This window comes from Crinia signifera, chromosome 19 (genome assembly GCF_055691185.1).
Source record: "Crinia signifera chromosome 19, ASM5569118v1, whole genome shotgun sequence".
In the NCBI taxonomy this organism is placed as follows: Eukaryota; Metazoa; Chordata; class Amphibia; order Anura; family Myobatrachidae; genus Crinia; species Crinia signifera.
Genome location: NC_139226.1, coordinates 2,779,678 through 2,804,376, shown reverse-complemented (window position 1 = coordinate 2,804,376; position 24,699 = coordinate 2,779,678). Strand labels below are relative to the sequence as shown.

The window sequence follows — 24,699 nt, the reverse complement described above, 5'->3', positions numbered from 1 at the left end:
CGGAATGGGGCCGGCCAGGTTCCCTGTGACTCGAAATGAGGCTGGCCTGGTTCCCTGTGACTCGGAATAGGACCGGCCTGGTTCCCTGTGACTCGAAATGGGACCGGCCTGGTTCCCTGTGACTTTGAATGGGACTGGCCAGGTTCCCTGTGACTCGGAATGGGACTGGCCAGGTTGGCTGTGACAGGGAACGGGACCGGCCAGGTTCCCTGTGACTCGGAATGGGACTGGCCAGGTTGGCTGTGACTGGGAATGGGACTGGCCAGGTTCCCTGTGACTCGGAATGGGACCGGCCTTGTTCCCTGTGACTGGGAATGGGACTGGCCAGGTTGGCTGTGACTGGGAATGGGACTGGCCAGGTTCCCTGTGACTCGGAATGGGACCGGCCAGGTTCCCTGTGACTCGGAATGGGACTGGCCAGGTTGGCTGTGACTGGGAATGGGACTGGCCAGGTTCCCTGTGACTCGGAATGGGACCGGCCTTGTTCCCTGTGACTCGGAATGGGACTGGCCAGGTTGGCTGTGACTGGGAATGGGACTGGCCAGGTTCCCTGTGACTCGGAATGGGACTGGCCAGGTTCCCTGTGACTTGGAATAGGACCGGCCTGGTTCCCTGTGACTCGGAATGGGAACGGCCTGGTTCCCTGTGACTCAGAATGGGACTGGCTTGGTTCCCTGTGACTCAGAAAGGGACCGGCCAGGTTCCCTGTGACTCGGAATGGGGCCGGCCAGGTTCCCTGTGACTCGGAATGAGGCTGGCCTGGTTCCCTGTGACTCGGAATAGGACCGGCCTGGTTAGCTGTGACTCGGAATGGGACCGGCCTGGTTCCCTGTGACTCGGAATGGGACCGACCTGGTTCCCTGTGACTTGGAATGGGACTGGCCAGGTTCCCTGTGACTCGGAATGGGATTGGCCAGGTTGGCTGTGACTGGGAATGGGACTGGCCAGGTTCCCTGTGACTCGGAATGGGGCCGGCCAGGTTCCCTGTGACTCGGAATGGGGCCGGCCAGGTTCCCTGTGACTCGGAATGGGGCCGGGCAGGTGCCCTGTGACTCGGATGGAGGACTCAGAATGGGGGCCGACCAGGTGCCCTGTGACTCGGAATGGGGCCAGCCAGGTTCCCTGTGACTCGGAATGGGGCCGGGCAGGTTCCCTGTGACTCGGAATGGGGCCGGCCAGGTTCCCTGTGACTCGGATGGAGGACTCAGAATGGGGGCCGACCAGGTGCCCTGTGACTCGGAATGGGGCCAGCCAGGTTCCCTGTGACTCGGAATGGGGCCGGGCAGGTTCCCTGTGATGCAGAATAGAGGCTGAGATATACTGTGTCCCTACATATAGAATTAGCCTAAATGTCACAGCACATAACAGATCATTGGTGTCGTACAGATGTAAGCTGCTGCAAACACTATGTATTATGGTAAGTAACTGGCCAGGAGCGCAGATTGCTCTGGTTTAGCCTGGGTAATAGATAGAGGCATATTCAGGGAACGCAGCTGAAAGCTCTGCTGGGAACAGACTTTAATGTATATTTTATTGGTGTTTCTGAGCCCCAGGATAGAATTGCGCGCGCTGTGTTCCTGATTCATACCCGCCATGGTGTGACAGGGACCCAGCTCTGCCAGTAATGTGCTAAACACTGGCATCCATGAGTGATGTGCACCCTGCCGACGGTCTGCCAGCCCTTCTGTCCCCACGGGCGGCGCTGTAAGGGCTACACTTACTAATACCTCCAACTGAAAGGGAAAAGTGGTCAGATTCTGTCATTTCTCTATTGCATCCTAGGTTGCTATGGGTAACCTCACCTCTTAGTATAATTACCCCTAAGACGCAGGTCTGCCAGGAACGTGGAGGGCATCTGTATAGGGGCATTGTGGGGGGATGTTTGGTGAATATTAGACCCATGTCCTGGGCGGCAACCTCAATTTCACTAGCCGGATTTTCCGGATATCCGAGTACCCTGAGGATTACTAAAATGTCCAACTACTTTGGCAGCTTAGACACGACTATAAACATGTTATGTATATATATATATATATATATATATATATATATGTGATTTGTTCTGTATCTGCTCCCCTGTTCTGCCCCTCTATGGTCAGAGACACCCGTGGGTGAGAAATACCCATACAGGGGCCGGACAGGGGAGCAGGGATGCCCGGGGGTGAGAAATGCCCATACAGGGGAGCAGAGATGCCCGGGGGTGAGAAATGCCCACACAATTTCTCACCCCCAGGCTTCTCTGCTCCCCTGTCCTGCCCCTGTATGGGCATTTCTCACCCGGGCATCCCTGCTCCCCTGTCGTGCCCCTGTATGGGCATTTCTTACCCGGGCATCCCTTCTCCCCGTTCCTGCCCCTGTATGGGCATTTCTCACCCCCGGGCATCCCTTCTCCCCGTTCCTGCCCCTGTATGGGCATTTCTCACCCCCGGGCATCCCTGCTCCCCTGTCCTGCCCCTGTATGGGCATTTCTCATCCGCGGGCATCCCTGCTCCCCTGTCCTGCCCCTGTATGGGCATTTCTCACCCCCAGGCGTCCCTGCTCCCCGTTCCTGCCCCTGTAGGAGAAACCCTTATTAGGTTATAGAGATGAGGGTCCGCAGAGCGCTCTCCTTGTTATAGCTGCGATCTCCACCAATTTATACTGATCTGTTCATTGCATCAAATATCATAATGGAGGGAAAACTAAGATCCCATGTACATTAGTTGCCTGGATACTCATCTCATTATGCAAATCCCCAATCGGCTGCAGAGCACTGACGGCATGTACAGATAATAAACAGCGCAGGTGCGCCGGGGGATGCAGTGCTGAGACCGTACAAATAAAGGAGGATGTGATACAGCTGTGATACAATACAGCCAGCAGAGACTATACAGTCCTGTACGAGAAAGGGGATATTGTACTGTACAGTGACCAGTGTGTTATACTGTACAGTGACCAGTGTGTTATACTGTACAGTGACCAGTGTGTTATACTGTACAGAGACCAGTGTGTTATACTGTACAGTGACCAGGATAATATAGCGTACAGTGACCAGTGTGTTATAGTGTACAGAGACCAGTGTGTTATACTGTACAGAGACCAGTGTGTTATACTGTACAGTGACCAGTGTGTTATACTGTACAGAGACCAGTGTATTATACTGTACAGAGACCAGTGTGTTATACTGTACAGTGACCAGTGTGTTATACTGTACAGTGACCAGTGTGTTATACTGTACAGAGACCAGTGTGTTATACTGTACAGTGACCAGTGTGTTATACTGTACAGTGACCAGTGTGTTATACTGTACAGAGACCACTGTGTTATACTGTACAGAGACCACTGTGTTATACTGTACAGTGACCAGCGTGTTATACTGTACAGAGACCAGCGTGTTATACTGTACAGTGACCAGCGTGTTATACTGTACAGTGACCAGCGTGTTATACTGTACAGTGACCAGTGTGTTATACTGTACAGTGACCAGCGTGTTATACTGTACAGTGACCAGTGTGTTATACTGTACAGTGACCAGCGTGTTATACTGTACAGTGACCAGTGTGTTATAGTGTACAGAGACCAGTGTGTTATACTGTACAGAGACCAGCGTGTTATACTGTACAGTGACCAGAGTGTTATACTGTACAGAGAACAGCGTGTTATACTGTACAGTGACCAGCGTGTTATACTGTACAGTGACCAGCGTGTTATACTGTACAGAGACCAGTGTGTTATACTGTACAGAGACCAGTGTGTTATACTGTACAGAGACCAGTGTGTTATACTGTACAGAGACCAGTGTGTTATACTGTACAGTGACCAGTGTGTTATACTGCACAGAGACCAGTGTGTTATACTGCACAGAGACCAGTGTGTTATACTGCACAGAGACCAGTGTGTTATACTGCACAGTGACCAGTGTGTTATACTGCACAGAGACCAGTGTGTTATACTGTACAGAGACCAGTGTGTTATACTGTACAGTGACCAGTGTGTTATACTGTACAGTGACCAGTGTGTTATACTGCACAGTGACCAGTGTGTTATACTGCACAGAGACCAGTGTGTTATACTGTACAGAGACCAGTGTGTTATACTGCACAGTGACCAGTGTGTTATACTGCACAGTGACCAGTGTGTTATACTGCACAGAGACCAGTGTGTTATACTGTACAGAGACCAGTGTGTTATATTGTACAGAGACCAGTGTGTTATACTGTACAGAGACCAGTGTGTTATACTGTACAGAGACCAGTGTGTTATACTGTACAGAGACCAGTGTGTTATACTGTACAGAGACCACTGTGTTATACTGTACAGAGACCACTATGTTATACGGTACAGAGACCACTGTGTTATACGGTCCAGAGACCGGTGTGTTATACGGTACAGAGACCGGTGTGTTATACGGTACAGAGACCGGTGTGTTATACGGTACAGAGACCGGTGTGTTATAAGGTACAGAGACCACTGTGTTATACGGTACAGAGACCACTGTGTTATACTGTACAGAGACCACTGTGTTATACGGTACAGAGACCGGTGTGTTATACGGTACAGAGACTGGTGTGTTATACTGTACAGAGACCGGTGCGTTATACTGTACAGAGACCAGTGCGTTATACTGTACAGAGACCAGGATATTGTACTGTACAAAGACCAGTGTGTTATACTGTACAGAGACCAGTGTGTTATACTGTACAGAGACCAGTGTGTTATACTGTACAGAGACCAGTGTGTTATAGTGTACAGTGACCAGTGTGTTATACTGTACAGTGACCAGTGTGTTATACTGTACAGAGAACAGTGTGTTATACTGTACAGAGACCAGTGTGTTGTACAGAGACCAGGGTGTTATACTGTACAGAGACCAGGGTGTTATACTGTACAGAGACCATGATATTGTACTGTACAAAGACCAGTGTGTTACACTGCACAGTGACCAGGGTGTTACACTGCACAGAGACCAGGGTTTTACACTGTACAGAGACCAGTGTGTTATACTGTACAGTGACCAGTGTGTTATACTGTACAGTGACCAGTGTGTTATAATGTACAGTGACCAGGGTTTTATACTGTACAGTGATTAGTGTGTTATACTGTACAGTGACCAGGGTGTTATAGTGAACAGTGACCAGGGTGTTGTACTGTACAGGAACCAGAGTGTTGTACTGTACAGGAACCAGGGTGTTATACTGTACAGAGACCAGTGTGTTATACTGTACAGTTACAAGGATATTATACGGTACAGTGACCAGGGTGTTGTACTGTACAGGAAACAGAGTGTTGTACTGTACAGGAACCAGGGTGTTGTACTGTACAGGAACCAGGGTGTTGTGCTGTACAGGAACCAGGGAACCAGGGTGTTGTGCTGTAAAGTGACCAGGGTGTTGTACTGTACTGGAACCAGGGGACCAGGGTGTTGTGCTGTAAAGTCACCAGGGTGATGTACTGTACAGGAACCAGGGTGTTGTGCTGTAAAGTGACCAGGGTGTTGTACTGTACAGGAACCAGGGTGTTGTGCTGTAAAGTGACCAGGGTGTTGTACTGTACAGGAATCAGGGGACCAGGGTGTTGTGCTGTAAAGTGACCAGGGTGTTGTACTGTACATTAACCAAGGTGTTGTACTGTATAGTGACCAATTTGTTATACTGTACAGGAACCAGTGTGTTATACTGTACAGTGACCAGGGTGTTATACTGTACAGTGACCAGTGTGTTATACTGTACAGAGACCAGTGTGTTATACTGTACAGGGACCAGGATATTGTACTGTACAAAGACCAGTGTGTTATACTGTACAGTGACCAGGATAATATAGTGTACAGTGACCAGTGTGTTATAGTGTACAGAGACCAGTGTGTTATAGTGTACAGTGACCAGTGTGTTATACTGTACAGAGACCAGAGTTTTGTACTGTACAGGAACCAGATTGTTGTACTGTACAGGAACCAGAGGTTTGTACTGTACAGAGACCAGTGTGTTATACTGTACAGTGACCAGTGTGTTATAGTGTACAGAGACCAGTGTATTGTACTGTACAGAGACCAGTGTGTTATACTGTACAGAGACCATGATATTGTACTGTACAGAGACCAGTGTGTTATACTGTACAGAGACCAGTGTGTTATAGTGTACAGTGACCAGTGTGCTATACTGTACAGAGACCAGTGTGTTATATTGTACAGAGACCAGGGTGTTATACTGTACAATGACCAGGGTGTTATAGTGTACAGAGACCAGTGTATTGTACTGTACAGAGACCAGTGTGTTATACTGTACAGAGACTATGATATTGTACTGTACAGAGACCATGATATTGTACTGTACAGAGACCAGTGTGTTATACTGTACAGAGACCAGTGTGTTATAGTGTACAGTGACCAGTGTGTTATACTGTACAGAGACCAGTGTGTTATACTGTACAGGAACCAGTGTGTTATATTGTACAGAGACCAGGGTGTTATACTGTACAGTGACCAGGGTGTTATAGTGTACAGCAGAGGCAGAACTCTGGGAGGCAATGGAGTCATCTGCCGCCGGGCTCCTGCTCCCAAGGGGGCACCTCTCCTCCCCATGCAAGTATAAATCAGTTATTTAAAAGCCAACAATATTGCTTTTGTGGCTGAGTTCTAAGAAATATATGTGTTATCTATCTATATTTCTTAACAGATATATACAGTATATTTTATATAAGTTTTTATTGTGTTGTGTATATGTGTGTGTGTGTGTGTGTGTGTGTGTGTGGGGGGGGGGGGGGGGGGGGGGGGCACCAATATATATCTTGCCTCCGGGCATCTGGAACGAACTTACGCCACTGGTGTACAGAGACCAGTGTGTTGTACTGTACAGAGACCAGTGTGTTATACTGTACAGAGACCATGATATTGTACTGTACAGAGACCATGATATTGTACTGTACAGAGACCAGTGTGTTATACTGTACAGAGACCAGGGTGTTATAGTGTACAGAGACCAGTGTATTATACTGTACAGAGACCAGTGTGTTATACTGTACAGAGACCATGATATTGTACTGTACAAAGACCAGTATGTTACACTGCACAGTGACCAGTGTGTTACACTGCACAGTGACCAGTGTGTTACACTGCACAGTGACCATTGTGTTACACTGCACAGTGACCAGTGTGTAACACTGCACAGTGACCAGTGTGTTACACTGCACAGAGACCAGGGTTTTACACTGTACAGTGACCAGGGTTTTATACTGTACAGTGACCAGTGTGTTATAATGTACAGTGACCAGTGTGTTATACTGTACAGTGACCAGGGTGTTATAGTGTACAGTGACCAGGGTGTTATAGTGTACAGGAACCAGAGTGTTGTACTGTACACGAACCAGAGTGTTGTACTGTACAGAGACCAGTGTGTTATACTGTACAGTTACAAGGATATTATACGGTACAGTGAACAGGGTGTTGTACTGTACAGGAACCAGAGTGTTGTACTGTACAGGAACCAGGGAACCAGGGTGTTGTACTGTACAGGAACCAGGGGACCAGGGTGTTGTACTGTACAGGAACCAGGGGACCAGGGTGTTGTGCTGTAAAGTGACCAGGGTGTTGTACTGTACTGGAACCAGGGGACCAGGGTGTTGTGCTGTAAAGTGACCTGCGTGATGTACTGTACAGGAACCAGGGTGTTGTGCTGTAAAGTGACCAGGGTGTTGTACTGTACAGTAACCAGGGTGTTGTACTGTACAGGAACCAGGGTGTTGTGCTGTAAAGTGACCAGGGTGTTGTACTGTACAGTAACCAGGGTGTTGTACTGTACAGTGACCAGGGTGTTGTACTGTACAGTGACCAGGGTATTGTACTGTACAGGAACCAGGTGTTGTACTGTACAGGAACCAGGGTGTTGTGCTGTAAAGTGACCAGGGTGTTGTACTGTACAGTAACCAGGGTGTTGTACTGTACAGTGACCAGGGTGTTGTACTGTACAGTGACCAGGGTATTGTACTGTACAGTAACAAGGGTTTTGTACTGTACAGAGATCAGGTTGTTATAATACTTGTATAATGACCAGCAGTTATGACGATACAATACTGTACAAGGACCGGGACAAAAACAAACCATATTTTACTTTTCCTTAACCTTCTGTGTGGGGTCACCGCCCATTAGTAAACTGAGCCATTGCTCCCCTGTGTCCAATATAAGTGCTGCTGGGATACCGGTCTATGTACCCCCTCACTCATCCACCCTTTTCCTCTTCCTCACAGGGTGGATCAGACCATCGCCTCCCACAGACGGGTTCGGTAAGTTGTATATTGTCTTATTGGTGCTGGGGATTGTTATTATACGTGGAAGCGTTATTCTGCTGCTGGCCGATGAGTTATTATACATGGAAGTGTTAGGCTGCTGCTGGCCGATGAGTTGTTATTATACATACATACAGCAGGGTTGCCGACTTTCAAAATATCCTCTCCAGGGAGAAGCCCGGAGAGGAATCTTGCATTACGCGTTTTGGGGGCGGGGCTTAACTGTGACGTCATTAATCCCCGCCCCTATTACAACAAATAGCCGAAATAAGTTATCCATGGAGGGGGCGGGGCTAAAACGTCACGATTGTGCCGTTTTAGCTCCGCCCCCTCCCCTGAGACCCGCGGATTGTGGCATATAAATGCCGCGATCGGGGGGCTCAGTGGGGGTCCCCCTGATTCCGGGAGGGTTACCCACCCTTCTGGGGGCCGGGAGGAAGGACCCGATTTTCGGGAGACTCCCGCGAATTCCGGGAGGGTCGGCAACCCTGACATACAGATAGTGGTAGATGCTCAAATTAGTTCAGTAATACTATTCAGGTGCATGAGGGAGGGGTTAATACTTAGTAAGTAACAATACCTGGTTCCCCCGGCACACTGAATAGTATTAGTAACCAATCTTGAACACTACATGATAATAGAATTCAGAGATATTGGTTACATATACCTGCGCAGGTGTATGATATGCCCCCAAGCCGCGTCAAGGCTTCTCTGTATATTGGGGGTCCCTAGCGCTATATATAGGTGCAGGGTGTGGCACCCCAAAAACTATCATAAACTAGGAAGCCAGCCAGTGAAATACTATAGTGGTAACAATTAGTGACAGGAAGCCAAAGCTATATATAAAGAGAGAGATAAAATAAAAATGGAATGCAATTAAAATAAGAGAAAGATAGTGTTAGTGAGGGAAAAGTGTTAATAGAATGTAAGGGCATGCCGCACTAAAGCCACCCAGCCCATCCAGTCCAGGAGCACCGCACCCCACACCACTGTTACCCTAAATTGGGTCTACAATTAGTCAGCAAGGAGCCACATGATAATGGCTCCTTACTTGGTATATCTGAACTAAGAGCTACCTACCTTGGAGCAACCCCAGACTACTCCATGTGGCATATCAGGACCTGCATCTCCGCCTAATATGGGCTCCTCTCTGCCTCTAACAATATACATACAGATAGTGGTAGCGCTAGGGACCCCCAATATACAGAGAAGCCTTGACGCGGCTTGGGGGCATATCATACACCTGCGCAGGTATATGTAACCAATATCTCTGAATTCTATTATCATGTAGTGTTCAAGATTGGTTACTAATACCACTCAGTGAGCTGGGGGAACCAATGTCATGTTATTATACATGGAAGCGTTATTGTGCTGCTGGCCGATGAGTTGTTATTATACATGGAAGCTTTATTGTGCTACTGGCCGATGAGTTGTTATTATACATGGAAGTGTTATTGTGCTGCTGGCTGATGAGTTGTTATTATACATGGAAGTGTTATTGTGCTGCTGGCCGATGAGTTGTTATTCTACATGGAAGCGTTATTGTGCTGCTGGCCGATGAGTTGTTATTATACATGGAAGCGTTATTGTGCTGCTGGCTGATGAGTTGTTATTATACATGGAAGTGTTATTGTGCTGCTGGCCGATGAGTTGTTATTATACATGGAAGCGTTATTTTAATCTGCTGTTGGCTGATGAGTTGTTATTATACGTGGAAGCGTTATTCTGCTGCTGGCCGATGAGTTGTTATTATACGTGGAAGCGTTATTCTGCTGCTGGCCAATGAGTTGTTATTATACGTGGAAGCGTTATTCTGCTGCTGGCCAATGAGTTGTTATTATACATGGAAGCGTTATTGTGCTGCTGGCCGATGAGTTGTTATTATACATGGAAGCGTTATTGTGCTGCTGGCCAATGAGTTGTTGTTATACATGGAAGCGTTATTGTGCTGCTGGCCGATGAGTTGTTATTATACATGGAAGCGTTATTGTGCTGCTGGCTGATGAGTTGTTATTATACTTGGAAGGCTACTTGTTTCCTAGCACGGCGCCCATCGCATCGCATACCATAAGGCATACGATGGTATGCAATGCGATGTTAGCCGATGTTATACAATTTTAAATTGTATAAGCACCCTAATGGGTGTTTTTAATGTTAAATGTGCCCCCTATAAGATAAATAATTGTATAAGCACCGTAATATGTGCTTACAATGTTAAATGCACCCCAACGCCACCTGTACTATCAACGTTAACCCGAAACGTGGCGAGGGGCGGCGGTACGCATCCTCCGACCTTTTCATACCCCCACTATCCACTTCAGCGTGAAGTTGATTTTATATAGTGTGGCGAGCGCAGTGAGCCCAGCGATGGGACGCGGAATACATGCTGTTAGTAAATGATCATTAATGGAGAAGTGACCTCATGTAATATGATACCTAATGGCCAAGACTCCATCACATAGTACAGCACTGAATTCCCAGAGGTTCTGCAGCCCCGGAGGCCAGACTGAGAGATCCCCCCCCCCCATCCATATTGTCACAGGAACAATGGGCGTTATTCAGAGCTGATTGCACAACTGGACAATTATCTATAGACCGCATGCGCTAGACTGTCCCGTGATAACATTGTGCTACATCGATGGCCATATGCAAGTTGATTGACAGGAAGCTGGCGGTTGGGGTGGTATCCAGCCATTTTCAGCTGAGAAGACATTAGATTGGTCACCACTGTGGTTTATGGGTCGGTCTTGTTGTGCTTGGAATATTGCTGCAGTAGGAGGGACCATGCCAGGATATGATGTTACCCAGGAGCCTAGGTTATGTTGGGTTCTGGAGCCCCCCACCCCTGTAAGGAACTTTGGGGAAGATTTATTAAGCTTGGTGAAGTGATAAAGCGGCTGGTACTTTATCACCGGCCAATCAGCTCCTACCTGTCATTTTTCAAACCAAGCCTGTAACTTCACAGTTGAGAGCTGATTGGCCGGTGAGAAAGTATCAGCCACATTATCACTTCAAAAAAGGGGGGGAAGAAAAAAAGGTCAGTTGTTTGTGGATACACTCCTGATCCTCATGGATCTATAATAAGTTATAGTAAGTTATACTGTTCAGATAAAACCGTGGGGGTTCCTATTGTCTTTATTTAGTCGGTTCTTTGACAAGGAATTAACCCACAAATTTGCGAAAATAAGAGGTTAAAATATCCCAACATACAAACATACATAAAGTGAGGAAAAATAAAGATTGGTGTTGGAAAGGATTTTTAAAACGTGTAGGCAGAGTCTAATAGGATGATGTTATTTTAGTACTTTTTGGGTGGTATTCCCTTACAGTATATGTGTTATTTTATTTTATGTCACACCGTTACAATAGATGGGGTCGCTTGGTAGTTTACCCTGGATTTAATTTAGGATGTATGTTTTTATTCTTATTCATACAGCTTACATGAGTTTGTAGTTCGTGTATATTGGCCAAAGTTGTTATGGCTTTTATATCACTTTCTATTGTGGATATATGCTCTCTCTTATCAGTTGTGCGATTTGACCGAAAATTCGGCTATATGTCACACTTATAATTTGTTCCCCGCAGGGGGCTGTTGACAGTTTTATGTGTGATTTGGCCACATTTGGCTCTATTTGATCAGTTGATAGGTAGGTTCTGTCACGTGTACCTGTTTTATATTGATAAATCAAGTGTGTGATGTGGCCTAGATTCGGCTCTATGTCACAGAGAATTTTTTTTTATATATATAATGATTTTGGCCTCACGTGCAGTTCTATTTTGTGTGATTTGGCCACGAATTTGGCACTATGTCACATTTACTTTTTAGAGGAGTTTTATCATATATATAATTTGTTCCCCACAGGGGGGCTGTTGACAGTCTGATATGTGATTTGGCCACAGATTGGGCTCTATGTCACAGTTATTTATCAAATAGGTAGATTCTGTCACGCGTACCTGTTTTATGATGGTAAATCAGGTGTGTGATATGGCCTTAAATTCGGCTCTATGTCACACTTAGTTTTTTAATTTATGTAGTGATTTTGGCCTCACGTACAGCTCTATTTTGTGTGATTTGGCCACGAATTTGGCACTATGTCACACTTATTTTTTAGAGAGGTTTCATATATGAGTATTTAACTATTTTATCAGTTTTAAACAATAGATTTTAGATATGTGATATGGCCTTAAGGTTGGCTCTGTATCACTGTGTGATTTGGCCTTCTATTGGCTCTATGTCACACGTTTATTTGAATATATGTTTCGCTGTATGAATGTGTTTTTATCATTTATCACATATTTTTATCCTTTTCACAGTACATGGGTTAGGGCGACACACATTTCTTTTAAAGACCTTGAAGTGTTTGGGATGCGGCACATCCAACTGGGAATTAGAGGGGGTGATTTGGATGCCGAACTTCTTAAAACTGAAACAAAGATGATTTTCCTCATGGATTGTTTACAACCAAAGGGACTGAACGAATACAATAGCTATCTACCTTTCCTTTAAATAATATATATCTCCCTCCCAATCAATGATCACAAGTACAACTTGTCATCTCAAAACCAGTGGTCATTCTCAATATACCTCCTCCAATCTTTTATTGATCTCCCTGCATTCCATATAGAAATTAATATACCCAAACTACCTCCACCCCTTTTCATCATATTCCCCTATCCATTAACATCTCCCTAGAAGATTCCCAACAGATAGATGATGTGGAATTCAAATGACTAAGTCAACCCGCTCAGTGAGCATAATTCATATGCAACCAATATAGAAAATCCAAATGAGATAAATACCCAAACGAGGGGAAAAATTTCTAAAAAATTCCAGAACTGTGAAACCATATTCAAACCAAGCACCACCCTCAACAAACCAACCTTGGTGCAAAAACACGAATAGTGTTCAGCACACTTCCAACCATAAGAAGGCACCAATAGCCTGTTACAGAGCATCATCATTTGTGGGGTATCACCACGAACATTCTTCATCTCACTTCCATCTATTCACAGGAGCCAATCTACCCCCTTCACCTGTGGATTCCAGTTAATACTGGACCACACACTAAATATTTTTCTTCATCCCCATCACTGGGCACACATACTTTGTAATCTAAATATTTCTTCACTTGACAATAGTCATCTCAAAACAATGACTATTTAACACATGTTTCTCAAATCACAACAATTATATCACATACAATATGAGCAATCAACATGAGATTCCCCATCACCCTTGTTTTTATTTCACGTTTATTTGCAACCACTATATTTGCCCTCTCCTTTTTACAGCACAATACTCACGTTTTCATCCTTTCTCACATCTTGAAGTCCAATCACATTCTAAAGCAAGATCAACCCTAAATGAAAGAATAGTACAAAAATAATAAATAAAAAACAGAAAATTAAAAATCAATAATTAGAGATCACCTCAAATGAAATATACTTACCAGTAAAATTTATAAAATTTACAAATACCACGATATAACATCGTAAATACTGAAACGAAGACTCTATTGGTATTAAACATACAGAATGCGGGGTAAACAAATACACAGCATAAGGTATAACAGGCCATTATAAACCAGTGTCTGAAACCTAATACATTGATAAAACGACCTTAGCAGTGAATAAATGGAATAGGGAGGACCCAACAATAAATGCGCACGAAGGGATATAAACACCATATATGTATTTAAATTATCTAAGCATGAACGCACAACCCCATATACATGTTCCAGGGCACTGGAGTATAACTTACAGATGCACGGGCTGAGCCTGATATGAGTATCATTGGTACAAAACAAACACGTGACGTGCATTGAATATACAGATTGCGGGGACATATGAATATGGAGTATAATGTATAACGGGTAATAACAAACTAGTATTAGATCTCCAATATCACTACTGAATGCTTGAAGAAATATATCGATAGAACAGGGAAGACATAACCAAGACTACTCAATAAAAGACGCCAACACTGTGCATGTATGTAAAGTAATATTACACGTACCAACAATTGCATATACAGATTCCGGGGCATCACAGTAAACTATACAGAGGCAAGGGCGGAGTTAGAAGCGATGACCATTGGCACAAATCTCACACGTGATCAATCACGTGATACCGGCAGCGGCAGCAGCAATACGCTGCATAGACACGGCGAATACAGAGAAAGCCGCATCAGTGGCTGAACCAATACCACGTGACCCGCACAATCAAAGATGATTGGCGGGACTTATAAATAAAGCCTGAATGGCGGTAGCGATCGTTTGGCTAGCTTGAAGAAGCACCTAATGCGAAACACGTGTCCTAGACCCGTGGAAGGCAGACTAATATGATGAAATAATGTGTTTAAATAATATGTCATACTCACCGTTTGATAGACTATAATTGTACTGCTAAGACCTAGCGCTGGGAGGTTGAGAAAGCATCATGTACCTCCGCAATCCATGTGTATAGACTAGAATACAGGGATTGTCTTATAGGTTGGATGCAAACAAAGCAGAATACCCTGCGACAATAGCAACCACCATCTCCAACATTAGCCTATATTGGCACTGTAAAAACAAAGGTGGATGCAATCTGGAATCCAACAGTGTGTATGCAATCTAAAAAACACTGAATTCCATACTATATATCTCTAACATAGAACCTTACTGGCTATTTATGACCAGAGACAGGTTATCAAAATATAAAAAAAACCACCAGCAGAGGTCAGCAGTAACAAGTGGTAGCCCAAAAACTGTATCACTAAATACAACAAATGTACCAAATGGCAACATAAGATATAAAAGAATGTATCAGTGAATACAATTGTATCTATCTGAAGTTCCTGGCAGAATAGCCAAAAAGGAACAAGATAGTAACAGACAGTAGCTACTCACAATTTATACAATTAGCTGAACCAACTTGTCTTTTCTCATCTTTAAAAGAAATGTGTGTCGCCCTAACCCATGTACTGTGAAAAGGATAAAAATATGTGATAAATGATAAAAACACATTCATACAGCGAAACATATATTCAAATAAACGTGTGACATAGAGCCAATAGAAGGCCAAATCACACAGTGATACAGAGCCAACCTTAAGGCCATATCACATATCTAAAATCTATTGTTTAAAACTGATAAAATAGTTAAATACTCATATATGAAACCTCTCTAAAAAATAAGTGTGACATAGTGCCAAATTCGTGGCCAAATCACACAAAATAGAGCTGTACGTGAGGCCAAAATCACTACATAAATTAAAAAACTAAGTGTGACATAGAGCCGAATTTAAGGCCATATCACACACCTGATTTACCATCATAAAACAGGTACGCGTGACAGAATCTACCTATTTGATAAATAACTGTGACATAGAGCCCAATCTGTGGCCAAATCACATATCAGACTGTCAACAGCCCCCCTGTGGGGAACAAATTATATATATGATAAAACTCCTCTAAAAAGTAAATGTGACATAGTGCCAAATTCGTGGCCAAATCACACAAAATAGAACTGCACGTGAGGCCAAAATCATTATATATATAAAAAAAATTTCTCTGTGACATAGAGCCGAATCTAAGGCCACATCACACACTTGATTTATCAATATAAAACAGGTACACGTGACAGAACCTACCTATCAACTGATCAAATAGAGCCAAATGTGGCCAAATCACACATAAAACTGTCAACAGCCCCCTGCGGGGAACAAATTATAAGTGTGACATATAGCCGAATTTTCGGTCAAATCGCACAACTGATAAGAGAGAGCATATATCCACAATAGAAAGTGATATAAAAGCCATAACAACTTTGGCCAATATACACGAACTACAAACTCATGTAAGCTGTATGAATAAGAATAAAAACATACATCCTAAATTAAATCCAGGGTAAACTACCAAGCGACCCCATCTATTGTAACGGTGTGACATAAAATAAAATAACACATATACTGTAAGGGAATACCACCCAAAAAGTACTAAAATAACATCATCCTATTAGACTCTGCCTACACGTTTTAAAAATCCTTTCCAACACCAATCTTTATTTTTCCTCACTTTATGTATGTTTGTATGTTGGGATATTTTAACCTCTTATTTTCGCAAATTTGTGGGTTAATTCCTTGTCAAAGAACCGACTAAATAAAGACAATAGGAACCCCCACGGTTTTATCTGAACAGTATAACTTACTATAACTTATTATAGATCCATGAGGATCAGGAGTGTATCCACAAACAACTGACCTTTTTTTCTTCCCCCCCCTTTTTTGATCTCTGACCCTCAGTTGGTCAGGATAGCACCCCCGCTACAAAACAATTGAAATAGCGGTTAGAGCCCGACAATATAGGGCAGAAAACGAACGAATTGAGTGCAGAACCCCCAAAACCCTTTCTGTACATTATCACTTCACCAAGCTTAATAAATCTGCCCCTCTGTTTTCTGAAGACCTCCAGAGAGGAACCTTGTATTCAGGAGACTCCCTGAGAGAAACCTTGGGCTCTGGATACAATGGTAAGGAACCTTGGGTTCTGGAGACCTCCTGTAAGGAACTTTGTTTTCTGGAGACCTCCAGTGAGGAACGTTCTATTCAGGAGACTCCCTATGAGGAACCTTGGGCTTTGGAGGACCCTGTGAGGAACCTTGGTATACTTGTACAGTTTACTCTTTGTCGACAAAATGCCTGGTATCTCCTTCTTACATGAATGAAGAAGACATGGAATTTGGAAGTTAGGGGTGTGTTGGGGTGCACTGGCCAATTTTTTTAATTATTGTATATTTATTTAATTGTAACCTTTTGTATGAGGTGTTTTTCTTAAGCAGACCAGATGGGCCAAGTGGTTCTTATCTGCCGTCAAATTCGATGTTTCTATGTTTAAGTGTATGGGAAGCATTTCTCAGCCTTCAAAGCGAAATGTGATGAGTGCCCGCTGTAACGTACCGTTACACCCATTATAATGACGGCTCCATATCTCTGTGGGATTCTTCATTCTGCCCAGCATCTCCTCACTGTCTTTGCAATTACCCTACAGGCAGCGACAATGTAGGTGCACGTATTACGGTTGTATCTGTGCCTAGATACACGGACCCTGTGGTAGCCAACGTGACACCTGTGTCTCTTGTTCTGGGCCATGTGGTGGCCAATACTAGTCATTGTGCAGGATTAAGGTTATTCCATTACAGTTGATAATCCCTGTCTTTATTTCCCAGGAGTCCCCACGTTATGCTGTTGTGCAGATTACTGTCTGTGATGATGGACAGTCAGACCTGTCTCCATCGTATCTGTTCGCTCCTGTCCCCCACAACACGGCGCAGGAACCTGACATTTTATAATCCAGATTAGTAGCGGAGTATGATCATGTTATACTGGGATTACATCCTGTGTAAGGGCTCCGATTATCTGCAGGGGAAAGTTATATCCGGCACAATTGTCCTTGTACGCCCATAGAGTGTGACATCACTCTGCTAGTGCAATGTCCCCTCCTTCTGTGCTGTCCTCCATGTTGGAGGCAGTGGGGGCTATTGATACCTGGTCTCCTGATCTCAGCCGTTATATCTGCGGCTCTGGGTCTTCTCAATAGAACAAGGCTTTCTGTCAGCTGGTAGCTGGGCGGAGTTATCCTCCAGGTGGGGCTTACCTGTGCACCTGCTCCGGCCACTCTGTGATCCTGCGTCCCAACACCACTGGACTGGGCGTGGTCTATCTCAGGGGGGGTGTTATAACACACCGACAGTCATTAGCCCGACGTCGGAATCCTGACTGCACAGTGGGGGGAGCGCAATGAAGCCCCTTGCGGGCTCGCTGAGCTCGCCACCTATTTTATTCTCCCTCTATGGGGGTCGTGGACCCCCACGAGGGAACAGTCGGGATTCCGACGTCGGACTAATGACTGTCGGAATCGCGACTGTTGGAGAGACATCCGGCACCGTCTCAGGGCAGTGACCTAGATATGGTGTATCCTTGCATACCCCTGGAGGGAGCCCTGTGCCGCTACTAGTGGGCTGGGGGCCATGTGATGGCCTATTTATCATATGATTTCTGCGCCTTATACACATTTTGGGGGTTAGCCACAAATATTAAGCATCACCAGAATGTGTGTAGGAGGGTCCCAGGGCTATTCTGAGATGGCGGTAGGTCATTGTAGCCTATGGGCCACAGAACGCACTCCCGGTGGGGCAGATGTAACATGTGCAGAGAGAGTGAATGTACACATTGGTCTTCTTATACACTGGATACTGTATGGAATAGAGCATTAACCCCGTGCATGCCACTGATTCCTAGGTGTGTGCCAGTGGTTCCTCCAGTGGTGTACCATCTCCCAGCGCCACCCGCGCAGGGGGTATTATCAAAGTTGTGATCAAGGGGTCTGGACAGTAACTCGCATCCTTCGGCACTAATAGGATCGACCCCCAAAAGTCTAATTCAGACCTGATCACGCAGCTGCGAGTTGGCAGGCCGGGCGACTATCGATAGACTGCGCGATACATCAGGCTGATCGGGGGGCGGAGCTCATGTCACATGACTTCCCCCTCACACACCTGTGCTTTCCCTGACACTCCCAGAAAATGGTCAGGTGACACCTACACCCGCTGGCTTCCTGTCAGTCACATTGCGTACGGCCAGTGACATGCGCACTACGGACCGTACACCTGTGCAGTCTATCCATCATCACCGTGCCTGCTAATTTGTAATGCGATCAGGTTTGAATTAGGCCCTCATGACGACTCCTGATTGGCCGGCTAATAGTAGGTGTGTTCTCTGTACTATGTCAGGAAAGTTTCATTATAGTGCGCACTGTTAATACGATGACATACGTGACACATGTCTGCGTATGGCATGTAGCAAGCTATATAATGTTACGGAGAAAGCGGTCTCTGGTCACCATGGAAACCAGGAGAATGGCGGGAGCTCACTGACCCCTATACCTATAGACCTCTGTAACGTCCCTGTATCCAAGACTCACAGCGATCTACCTGGCGTTACCTGATCATCCCTCACAGCTGAAACACTCTGTGCTCCAGATATCAGAAACTACCTTTAGGAATCCATTGTAATAATACTTAGCATAGATGGAGGCCAGGAACAATAAGACGCAACTTAAACATGTTTGGGCAGTTCTGAAAATGACATAATATATACCAGGGCCACAAAGCCCGGAGGCTTGGACCCATTTACCCCACAGACTTTCTGCTGTGACACAGGGGGCCTGAGGGGACACTAATGTCTGTGACACAGGGGGCCGAGGGGACACTACTGTCTGTGACACAGGGGGCCGAGGGGACACTACTGTCTGTGACGCAGGGGGCCGAGGGGACACTAATGTCTGTGACACAGGGGGCCGAGGGGACACTACTGTCTGTGACACAGGGGGCCGAGGGGACACTACTGTCTGTGAAGCAGGGGGCCGAGGGGACACTACTGTCTGTGAAGCAGGGGGCCGAGGGGACACTACTGTCTGTGACACAGGGGGCCGAGGGGACACTACTGTCTGTGAAGCAGGGGGCCGAGGGGACACTAATGTCTGTGACGCAGGGGACACTAATGTCTGTGACACAGGGGGCAGAGGGAACACTAATGTCTGTGACACAGGGGGCCGAGGGGACACTACTGTCTGTGACACAGGGGGCCGAGGGGACACTAATGTCTGTGACACAGGGGGCCGAGGGGACACTACTGTCTGTGACACAGGGGGCCGAGGGGACACTAATGTCTGTGACACAGGGGGCCGAGGGAACACTAATGTATGTGACACAGGGGACCGAGGGGACACTAATGTCTATGACACAGGGGGACTGAGGGACACTAATGTCTGTGACGCAGGGGGCCGAGGGGACACTAATGTCTGTGACGCAGGGGCCGAGGGGACACTAATGTCTGTGACATAGGGGGCCCAGGCGACACTAATGTCTGTGACACAGGGGGCCGAGGGGACACTAATGTCTGTGACACAGGGGGGCTGAGGGACACTAATGTCTGTGACACACACAGAGCTGAGGGGACACTAATAACTGTGACACACACAGAGCTGAGGGGACACTAATGTCTGTAACACAGGGGGCCGAGGGGACACAAATGTATGTGACACAGGGGGCCGAGGGGACACTAATGTCTGTGACACAGGGGGCCGTGGGGACACTAATGTCTGTGACACAGGGGGCCGAGGGGACACTAATGTCTGTGACACAGGGGGCCGTGGGGACACTAATGTCTGTGACACAGGAGGCCGAGGCGACACTAATGTCTGTGACACAGGGGGCCGAGGGACACTAATGTCTGTGACACAGGGGGCCGAGGGGACACAAATGTATGTGACACAGGGGGCCGAGGGGACACTAATGTCTGTGACACAGGGGGCCGTGGGGACACTAATGTCTGTGACACAGGGGGCCGAGGCGACACTAATGTCTGTGACACAGGGGGCCGAGGGGACTCTAATGTCTGTGACACAGGGGGCCGAGGGACACTAATGTCTGTGACACAGGGGGCAGCGGGGACACTAATGTCTGTGACACAGGGGGCTGAGGGGACACTAATGTCTGTGACACAGGGGGCCGAGGGGACACTAATGTCTGTGACACAGGGGGCCGAGGGGACACTAATGTCTGTGACACAGGGGGCCGAGGGGACACTAATGTCTGTGACACAGGGGGCCGAGGGGACACTTATGTCTGTGACACAGAGGGCCGAGGCGACACTAATGTCTGTGACACAGGGGACCGAGGGGACACTAATAACTGTGACACACACAGAGCTGAGGGGACACTAATGTCTGTGACACAGGGGGGCTCAGGGACACTAATGTCTGTGACACAGGGAGGGCTGAGGGAGACTAATGTCTATGATGCAGGGGGCCGAGGGGACACTAATGTCTGTGACACAGGGGCCAAGGGGACACTAATGTCTGTGACACAGGGGGCCGAGGTGACACTAATGTCTGTGACACAGGGGGCCGAGGGGACACTAATGTCTGTGACACAGGGGGGCTAAGGGACACTAATGTCTGTGACACAGGGGGCCGAGGGGACACTAATGTCTGTGACACAGGGGGCCGTAGGGACACTAATGTCTATGACAAAGGGGGGCTGAGGGACACTAATGTCTGTGACACAGGGGGCCGAAAGGACACTAATGTCTGTGACACAGGGGACCGAGGGGTCACAAATGTCTGTGACACAGGGGGCCGAGGGGACACTAATGTCTGTGACACAGGGGGCCGAGGGGACACTAATGTCTGTGACACAGGGGGCCGTAGGGACACTAATGTCTATGACACAGGGGGACTGAGGGACACTAATGTCTGTGACACAGGGGGCCGAAAGGACACTAATGTCTGTGACGCAGGGGGCCGAGGGGACACTAATGTCTGTGACGCAGGGGCCGAGGGGACACTAATGTCTGTGACACAGGGGGCCCAGGCGACACTAATGTCTGTGACACAGGGGGCCGAGGGACACTAATGTCTGTGACACAGGGGGCAGAGGGGACACTAATGTCTGTGACACAGGGGGCAGAGGGGACACTAATGTCTGTGACACAGGGGGCCGAGGGGATACAAATGTATGTGACACAGGGGGCCGAGGGGATACAAATGTATGTGACACAAGGGGCCGAGGGGACACTAATGTCTGTGACACAGGGGGCCGAGGCGACACTAATGTCTGTGACACAGGGGGCCGAGGGGACACTAATGTCTGTGACACAGGGGGCCGAGGGGACACTAATGTCTGTGAAGCAGGGGGCCGAGGGGACACTAATGTCTGTGACACAGGGGCCGAGGGGACACTAATGTCTGTGACACAGGGGGCCGAGGGGACACTAATGTCTGTGACACAGAGGGCCGAGGCAACACTAATGTCTGTGACACAGGGGACACTAATAACTGTGACACACACGGAGCTGAGGGGACACTAATAACTGTGACACACACGGAGCTGAGGGGACACTAATAACTGTGACACACACGGATCTGAGGGGACACTAATAACGGTGACACACACGGATCTGAGGGGACACTAATAACTGTGACACACACGGATCTGAGGGGACACTAATAACTGTGACACACACGGATCTGAGGGGACACTAATAACTGTGACACACACGGATCTGAGGGGACACTAATAACTGTGACACAGTGTCAATGTACCTATTTTACCATTCGATAGCAGCATCCGGTATTGCTGCCGTTGAATGGTAAACATTCGATGTTCCAATATTTGCACTGAGTCTCCTCCCCGGTCCCGTCTGCGGCCGCCAAGCTACGGAAGATTTGCACATAAGCAAAACAAACAAATAGCTTTTTCTGTTGAATTCTTTTGATGTGATGGTTGGTTACTACTGCATCGATGGCGGAAGCCCAGGCACCATGTGATGGTTGGTTACTCCTGCACCGATGGCGGAAGCCCAGGCACCATGTGATGGTTGGTTACTCCTGCACCGATGGCGGAAGCCCAGGCACCATGTGATGGTTGGTTACTCCTGCACCGATGGCGGAAGCCCAGGCACCATGTGATGGTTGGTTACTCCTGCACCGATGGCGGAAGCCCAGGCACCATGTGATGGTTGGTTACTCCTGCACCGATGGCGGAAGCCCAGGCACCATGTGATGGTTGGTTACTCCTGCACCGATGGCGGAAGCCCAGGCACCATGTGATGGTTGGTTACTCCTGCACCGATGGCGGAAGCCCAGGCACCATGTGATGGTTGGTTACTCCTGCACCGATGGCGGAAGCCCAGGCACCATGTGATGGTTGGTTACTCCTGCACCGATGGCGGAAGCCCAGGCACCATGTGATGGTTGGTTACTCCTGCACCGATGGCGGAAGCCCAGGCACCATGTGATGGTTGGTTACTCCTGCACCGATGGCGGAAGCCCAGGCACCATGTGATGGTTGGTTACTCCTGCACCGATGGCGGAAGCCCAGGCACCATGTGATGGTTGGTTACTCCTGCACCGATGGCGGAAGCCCAGGCACCATGTGATGGTTGGTTACTCCTGCACCGATGGCGGAAGCCCAGGCACCATGTGATGGTTGGTTACTCCTGCACCGATGGCGGAAGCCCAGGCACCATGTGATGGTTGGTTACTCCTGCACCGATGGCGGAAGCCCAGGCACCATGTGATGGTTGGTTACTCCTGCACCGATGGCGGAAGCCAGGCACCATGTGATGGTTGGTTACTCCTGCACCGATGGCGGAAGCCCAGGCACCATGTGATGGTTGGTTACTCCTGCACCGATGGCGGAAGCCCAGGCACCATGTGATGGTTGGTTACTCCTGCACCGATGGCGGAAGCCCAGGCACCATGTGATGGTTGGTTACTCCTGCACCGATGGCGGAAGCCCAGGCACCATGTGATGGTTGGTTACTCCTGCACCGATGGCGGAAGCCCAGGCACCATGTGATGGTTGGTTACTCCTGCACCGATGGCGGAAGCCCAGGCACCATGTGATGGTTGGTTACTCCTGCACCGATGGCGGAAGCCCAGGCACCATGTGATGGTTGGTTACTCCTGCACCGATGGCGGAAGCCCAGGCACCATGTGATGGTTGGTTACTCCTGCACCGATGGCGGAAGCCCAGGCACCATGTGATGGTTGGTTACTCCTGCACCGATGGCGGAAGCCAGGCACCATGTGATGGTTGGTTACTCCTGCACCGATGGCGGAAGCCCAGGCACCATGTGATGGTTGGTTACTCCTGCACCGATGGCGGAAGCCCAGGCACCATGTGATGGTTGGTTACTCCTGCACCGATGGCGGAAGCCCAGGCACCATGTGATGGTGAACTTCCAATGGTCATCCCTAGGGCAATAGGGTCAGTGCAGCACACATCATAGGCCTCTGTAATACCACCCCCCCCCCCCCCCACAGGATGCTGACAGGTGCACTGTACGTCTGAGGGCTGCTTATGTCATCCGTCACTACTACAACTATAACTGTATATACCCGGCCTGCACACATAGCTATAGAGCATTGTCATTATCCCGCATGACGGAGGCAGTAGCGGTGACTCAGTGCGCTGTATTTATAGACTCTATCATCGGAATATATCCCTGAACGTGGAAGAGCTGACGCCATCCTGGATGTCACACAAAGATGCTTTGTTTTTGGGGAGCAAACTCATGAATTACTTATTTATCTCACAGATCCCAGAATGCATCACTTCTATTCACCGCACAAGGTGGGCGCTGAGTGTGGAATGGAAATGTGATGCTAACAACCCACAACAGCATGGCAGGTGCCCATGCATAGGGGTCATAATGATGTTACATGTTGTGTGAGCAGCAGTAGAGAGGCAGTGGGTGTCAGAGAGAGGCAGAGGTGACACTAATAGGAGGCAGTGGGTGTCGGAGAGAGGCAGAGGGTGACACTAATGAGAGGCTGAGAGGCAATGGGTGTTGGAGAAAGGCAGAGGGTGACACTAATGTGAGGCTGAGAGGCAATGG

The 24,699-nt window shown here is 47.5% G+C and overlaps 1 protein-coding gene across 6 annotated transcripts in view; it reads left to right on the top strand.

Moving 5' to 3' along the window:
- RAP1GAP (RAP1 GTPase activating protein) overlaps nucleotides 1-24,699 on the top strand; it is a 202,832-nt gene that overhangs the window by 4,020 nt on the left and 174,113 nt on the right. For all 6 annotated transcript variants that reach the window (XM_083161794.1, XM_083161789.1, XM_083161795.1 and 3 more), the window contains one exon: nucleotides 8,218-8,253. In XM_083161794.1, the coding sequence (XP_083017920.1) occupies nucleotides 8,218-8,253 (36 nt within the window). Of the gene's footprint in view, nucleotides 1-8,217; nucleotides 8,254-24,699 lie in introns of those variants that run through there.